At 34.5% G+C, this 7,319-nt stretch overlaps 1 protein-coding gene across 1 annotated transcript in view; it reads right to left on the reverse strand.

The window, feature by feature from the left end:
- Positions 1-3,439: 3,439 nt before the first annotated feature.
- LOC112210962 (fibrous sheath CABYR-binding protein-like) overlaps positions 3,440-7,319 on the reverse strand; it is a 10,662-nt gene continuing 6,782 nt past the window's right edge. Inside the window, exons 3-5 of the mRNA XM_067050302.1 lie at positions 6,516-7,313; positions 5,412-6,234; positions 3,440-3,462 (exon numbers count right to left, since the gene is read on the reverse strand). Of these exons, the coding sequence (XP_066906403.1) occupies positions 3,440-3,462; positions 5,412-6,234; positions 6,516-7,313 (1,644 nt within the window). The remainder of the gene's footprint in view (positions 3,463-5,411; positions 6,235-6,515; positions 7,314-7,319) is intronic.

The following is a 7,319-nucleotide window of genomic DNA, read 5'->3' on the forward strand; positions in this document are numbered from 1 at the left end:
GTTAAATTTAAAAAAATGAAGATTTTAGCGAAAAAATCGAAATAGAAATTATTAATCGTGAAGACGGAAATGGAAGGGTACTTTAATAACATTAAGAAAGGATAATCATCGTGTGTTATAACAATATGAGAACATAAAATATAATGTATTAAAAAAATTATTTTAAAAAATACAAATGAATGAGGATACATCGATCCCTAACAGGCTCATGGATCGATTCCAGTAGAGCGAAGACCTCTGAAGGTTGGTCGTGGTTTAAGTTTGTGATTGGTTAAATAAGTATATACATATCATATGTCAGACTGAAACTTGAGCTAGGAGGCGCTTCTAACATATACATATCAACATAGGGACTTAAGAGAAATTTATAAAATGAGTAGTTTGTAATCGCATATTTAGAATAAGGAGAAACTTGTAAATGGCTCAAAATATTCACTAACTCTATATAAATTTCATGAAATTTGCATTCCTATCAACAAGAAGTATTTTATGTCCGCGTTTTTATTTTGTTTTAAACATTTAAATTTTTTTTTTGATTACCCGTTATCTCAAGATGTGGTTATCGTAGGCCCCGGTTGTATTTTTATATATTTTTTTTTAAATATCATCAATATTGATTAATTATAAAATTCTATTTTTAAAGAATTAATAAATAATTCTAAATTAGTTTCTCTTTTTGTTTGATCCATAGTTAATGGCTTTCAATTAGCGTGTCATAATCAGTAATATTTTTATACAAAAAATAAATTCTATCACAAGTAGTTTCTTGAAAAGAAAATCTCAAAATGTAATAAATATTATTATACAGCAACAATTTATTGAAAAGTCTGATGAATTTTATAAGTGATCTATTTGAAATATAAATCGCTTTTGTGGAAATTTACAATTAAAACTTTACTTATTTTTGTTACCTTGCTTGATCTGAATTTTATTTTAAATAGTAACAAAGATTAAATTCTTAAATCGTATATAGTATAAATCGTATCCTAGTATACTTTAATTTAAATTAATTTCTGTCATGCAATTTATGATTTCAATTATTTATTATTAATTTTTAATTGGCAATATTTCTGAAATGACAATTCGGTATACCACTATTATTGACAATGTATTCTTGTAGTAGTATTCCTGGCTTCAAATATTCAATCGATGGCATGGTTTCATAAGTTAAATTTTCTTTTCATTTTTTAAAATTTTCATTTGATCAATGATATATTTTATTCAAAGTATTCTGCATCAGTCTTGAATAGTATACGCATATTTTATTTCAAAGTTTCATTCGTAAGGGTTATGGCTTTTATTCGTAATTCTGATGCCCATTGACTTCTTTGAAAATTTTTTTTCTTTTTTTTTTAATGTTTGATTACCAAAAACCATGCCTATTAAGCTATCGATTACTTGAAAATAGTCCATCCAAAACGCTTTAGACTTCCATAAAAAAAAAAAGTGAGAAAAACGTCAACACCTAGATTAGGACAGTCTAAGAGACTATTTGCCGCAGAAGATGATAGAAAAGTTTTTACTTGGTCTAGATAACATAACCTGACAAGATGCGACAAATGTATTATACAAATTAACTAAAGAAATAGTTTTCGTACGGGCTTGCGTATGTGTTTTGTGTGTATGAAAAGTGTGAATGTTATGCGTGAAATTTAGTTGTTTAAATGTTGTAGAAAACATTATTAAATAACATCTTGAATACGGCATCCATACTGCATGATTTCTGTTGAATACAAGAAGTTATACCGCCACTGGTTGTAAAAATAAGATTACCCTATGTACATAGTCTGTTCAAAGGAACATTTAGAGACGGTGTGTCTATACTCGGTGTCACCTTCTTCACAGTGTATTCAACCCTTCCCCCGATGCAAACGTTAGATTCTTTTGTACTACCAATTTTTGTAGACACTGTGCCTGATATTTCTTTCAAAATTGTATGTACGAAGCTTCAGCTACTTAAGACATGTGGTATTGATAAAAATGTTATTTGTATAGTAAATATAATAGTTTACGATAAACCTCAAAAAATGTTCACTTTGTTGAAGATGTTTAGATGTGTATACAGATTCTATTAAACTGTTATCTGTACCAATATCCTCAATAAAAATAACCGATGTTAATAATTTTCTGTAATCAAAGAGATATAATAAATTATTAAACTAAAGGTATTTTTTCCATTTTTTTGTACCCTTTCATTACCTTTTTTTAATCCTATTTTTATTTATAGTACTTCTAATAATCCTTTTCATCTAATGCACGGAATGGAAGGAAGATCTTATCCGTTAAAGCACATACAAAACGAATGAGCAGTTTTGGCCTCTACAGTGATTTATAATATAAAATTATTTTCCTAATACAGTTTAAAAACAATGCATCTTATTTTTTTATACAATACTTTTTCTGGCATTTAATAATCTACTGTAATGAAAGTAGGTGGGTCGCTTTTTTTGTAGAATATCAGTCAATTTTTCATTGCAACTATTCCATTTACAAATTCAAGATTTTTACAAATGTTTGGTAAACAAAGGAAGCAACAAACATCAGGATCCACAAGCTTCTTTTGCACTTTTGAATTTTTCGACTATTACATTCGATTTACCCTATTTTCATTATAAAATGGAATAAAATGAATATGAAATGAAATGAAACATAAATATCAGCGAAAGAGATTGTAGATGTCAAAAATTCATATAAATAGTTTATTCATGAATTCATTTCCTGCATTAGCTATAAATTCAATCTTAATCTTAAGAGTTGAAACAATATATTTAAACCGAATCGATAGAATTTTAAAATATCCTATCTTAAACAAGAGTTAACTATTGAAGGTTGGGGAAATTCTTTGATTAATTTAATCACGGAGAGTACAGATATAAATATGTTGGCAGTTCTAAAACTATACAAATTACAACAAACGTGTAGATGCAGCACAATCTCACTCTAATTTGTACCCAAAAACCGACACCCGACGTGTCGGCCGCAAATAAGGCCTTGTACCACCCAATTCAAATAACCCATCCACACGCTTGGGCATGTTCGAATTTGTTATTGATTGGCAAACGTGTAGAGGCGCCTTTACAGCTTTCAAGTTTGAAATATTGTAAAAGCATATCCCTCATGTATAATTTTTATATACAATTATATTAAAAGTGAATTTAATTCAGGATAATATTTTTTGAAAGTTCTTTTGCATTTTCCCAACAACAAAATAAAAACATGGGTGATGCGGAAGAAACATTTTAAATAAGTACAAGTTGTATTAATCATTGAGACGAATTTATTTACAGTAAATAAATAAATCTAAAGCGTTCATATACAATTTACATTATGATATAGTTTTTAAATTTAATCAGTCGTTATATTTAGGAGATCATTGGTTCAGTTCTTTCGCCGCTAGGAGCTTCATGAGGAGTGCATGTAACCTTCTTCTACACCACGTTCATCTAGATTTCACCGAGCTGCCTGTAAATAAAAATATATCATTACCCAAGAATTCTGGCTATCGGTTATTTATATAAAGTACGTTTATCTTCACATAAAAAATATTGTTAACACCATCAACAATCCTAAAGGTAAACTTTAAAACGACACATTTCTTCTTAACTTACACAATAGCAGTATATAAAACGTCTTGGTACTTTTCCCAATTCACTTTTTAGTTAGTAAATCCACTGTTCAACAACTGAATAATACTTGAAATGGCTTAACTTCCAGAAATTTATGAATATAACAATATTGAAATTGAATCACACTTTAACAACGCAGATGGAAAATTGAAGTTCTCACGATACCTAACATCGAAATAAAATAAAAATAAATAAATAAAACCTAATCATGGACGAAATGTTGTGTAGTGTTGTTCTGTGTAATTTCATTTCATAGTAATAATTTAAATGATACAAGTTCATCTTTTTATTTACATTTAACTGACTTTTAATAAGAGAGCCTCGTATATATAAATAAAAAAAAACATAGTGTATTATATGAAATTTTAAGTTTTATTTATATACATTTCCAAACATCGTCTGAACCATTTCACCATATAATTTCCAAACTTGTTTTACAAATTCATCTTTAAATAATATCACTAAAACAATTGAAATGTATATGTAAAATAACAAATAAAAACAATTATGTACAACTTTATAACAAGAAAAATAAAAAAACAAAACATTTTATCAACATAATCTCATGTAAATTTTTGTTTTCAAATATACAGCTTGTAAACATTATCGTTTGCACGTTAGTGCAGCTGAGAATTGTTACATTTCTTCATTATATAAATATACACACAAATAAATAGGAACAAAAACGCGAAAATTGATATTTTATGGATTAAGGAAGAAGTTTTAACGGTGGATAACATAAATTATTACGTCCTAAGTATTAAAAATTAACATACCACAGATATCAAATAGTTTTAAAATTCGGGTGGCGACAAGATGTTACACTCGGCTCTATTCACAATAGGAGGGGAAAAAACCATCTTATGCCTTATAATTTATAATTATGTCAGTGCTTCGTGAAACAGTAAAAGTAGACCTAAAATTTATCACTCAGAAATTTATTTTTATTAGAACAGCCGTTTGGCATTGAGCAACATTTAGGCTGATTCAAATTGGGCACCCTCAATATTAAAAACAACTATTCCAGCTCATTCCAGTAAAAATTTTAATTTCCCAACCGAATTCTGAAATTATTTTCTTCCTAAATACGCCTGATCTTAAGTTGGAATTCGTTAAGTGGCATTTTATAACCGAAAATATTGACTTTCAATGCGTTTTTTTCCGAATCGGACATATTTTCCAGTTGGGGAATAAAATCCATCAGTGGCGTTTTCATTCCGTGTATATCTTCCACAAAAACGTGTCTAGATTCAATTAAATATCGAATCATGTTGTTGAAATCACTATCAAACAGGGTTGGCTTAAAGTTGGATTTCTCGGGTTCGTGTAGGTGAGTACCTAATAGAGAAATCCTCAAAGGTTCACGATCAGGAGTAGTATTCCACTTACCCCTACTACCCAAATGTAGCTTCCTTTCATCCGTAGCATAATGGGTTCCTCCCCCGACTATACCATTTAGAAAATGAAAACTAAGCACTGATAATAAATCTACTAGAGGAAGGCGAAATCCATTCCTGAACTGACATACACTACACTTTTCGATATTTTGTCGACAACGTTCTGATGACAAATTATAATGAAACTGTATCATTACGCCTTCTGGATCGTTAATGAATTCATTTAAAATAGAAGAATAACATTCCAATGATATGTTCCTTCCAGACGGTAATGTAAGAAAACTTAATTCCTTATGACTCCTATCTGAAACTGGAGGGTGAAGCATAAAATAGGATAGCTGATTTGATTTGCAATTATTATTTGATGGAATATTAAAATTTAAATTACCGTACAAAAGATTAGAACAATTATTAAAACAATTTTTGACAGTAGTAGTGTCCTCTTCATCATCTGAATATGCGGATTTAACATTAAACAACACTTCGAACATACAAGGAGGATTCATAGAAATATTACAAATAGAAAATTTAGTTAATTCACTTGCCTTTCCACAGTTCATGTCGCCATCGGGACCACATTTACAGGAACAAATCTGTTTAACCAGTTCCCTCATGAATTTCCTCCAATCACAATCAGAAACATCGGGTTTGTCCGCTAAATCGCAGGCTTCTTCGAATATATCTTTGTTCATTGGACAGTGACATTTACAAGATTCAGGTGACGGATCTGGATCACATGATGTATGTTCATCAGGCTTTCCAGGTTCTTCAGGGTTTACAGGTTCTTCTGGCTTTCCATGTTCTTCAGGCTTTCCAGGATCTTCAAGATTTTCTGGATTTTCATCGTCCTCTTGACAAGGGTCGTACTCCGGATAAAAGTCATCAGGAACCTCCTGATTAGGTTCTGTTTCTTCTCCTTCACTAGGATTATACTCATCCTCCGTTTCTGCAGGCTCTTCCTCTTCGGGTGGTGGCTCCACGGGTTCTGTTTCTGCAGGCTCTTCCTCTTCGGGTGTTGGCTCTACGGGTTCTGTTTCTGCAGGCTCTTCCTCTTCCGGGGTTGGCTCTACGGGTTCTGTTTCTGCAGGCTCTTCCTCTTCGGGTGTTGGCTCCACGGGTTCTGTTTCTGCAGGCTCTTCCTCTTCGGGTGTTGGCTCTACGGGTTCTGTTTCTGCAGGCTCTTCCTCTTCGGGTGTTGGCTCTACGGGTTCCTACGGGTTCTGTTTCTGCAGGCTCTTCCTCTTCGGGTGTTGGCGCCACGGGAGTTGGCTCAACGGGTTCTGTTTCTGCAGGCTCTTCCTCTTCGGGTGTTGGCTCTACGGGTTCTGTTTCTGCAGGCTCTTCCTCTTCGGGTGTTGGCTCTACGGGTTCAGTTTCTGCCGGCTCTTCTCCTTCACTAGGCTTAGACTCGTCCTCTGTTTCTGCAGGCTCTTCCTCTTCGGGTGTTGGCTCTACGGGTTCTGTTTCTGCAGCCTCTTCCTCTTCGCTCTACGGGTTCTGTTTCTGCAGGCTCTTCCTCTTCGGGTGTTGGCTCTACGGGTTCTGTTTCTGCAGGCTCTTCCTCTTCTGGTGTTGGCTCTACAGGTTCTGTTTCTGCAGGCTCTTCCTCTTCGGGTGTTGGCTCTACAGGTTCTGTTTCTGCAGGCTCTTCCTCCTCGGGTGTTGGCTCTTCGGGTTCTGTTGTTTCTGCTGGCTCTTCCTCTTCGGGAGTTGGCTCAACGGGTTCTGTTTCTGCAGGCTCTTCCTCTTCGGGAGTTGGCTCTACGGGTTCTGTTTCTGCTGGCTCTTCCTCTTCGGGAGTTGGCTCAACGGGTTCTGTTTCTGCAGGCTCTTCCTCTTCGGGTGTTGGCTCTACGGGTTCTGTTTCTGCTGGCTCTTCCTCTTCGGGAGTTGGCTCAACGGGTTCTGTTTCTGCAGGCTCTTCCTCTTCCGGTGTTGGCTCTACGGGTTCTGTTTCTGCTGGCTCTTCCTCTTCGGGTGTTGGCTCTACGGGTTCAGTTTCTGCCGGCTCTTCTCCTTCAGTAGGCTTAGACTCATCCACTGGTTCTGTAGGCTCTTCTTCTTCGTAAGTTGGCTCTTCCGGTTCTGGTTCTGTAGGCTCTTCTTCTTCGTAAGTTGGCTCTTCCGGTTCTGCTTCTGCGGGTTCTTCTCCTTCACTAGGCTCTTCTGTTTCTGCTGGCTCTTCCTCTTCGGGTGTTGGCTCTACGGGTTCTGCTTCTGCAGGCTCTTCCTCTTCGGGTGTTGGCTTTACGGGTTCTGTTTCTGCAGGCTCTTCCTCTTCGGGTGTTGGCTCTAC

The sequence above is a fragment of the Halyomorpha halys genome, unplaced genomic scaffold, assembly GCF_000696795.3.
Source record: "Halyomorpha halys isolate HHAL.00 unplaced genomic scaffold, Hhal_1.1 Scaffold1223.1, whole genome shotgun sequence".
Classification (NCBI taxonomy): Eukaryota; Metazoa; Arthropoda; class Insecta; order Hemiptera; family Pentatomidae; genus Halyomorpha; species Halyomorpha halys.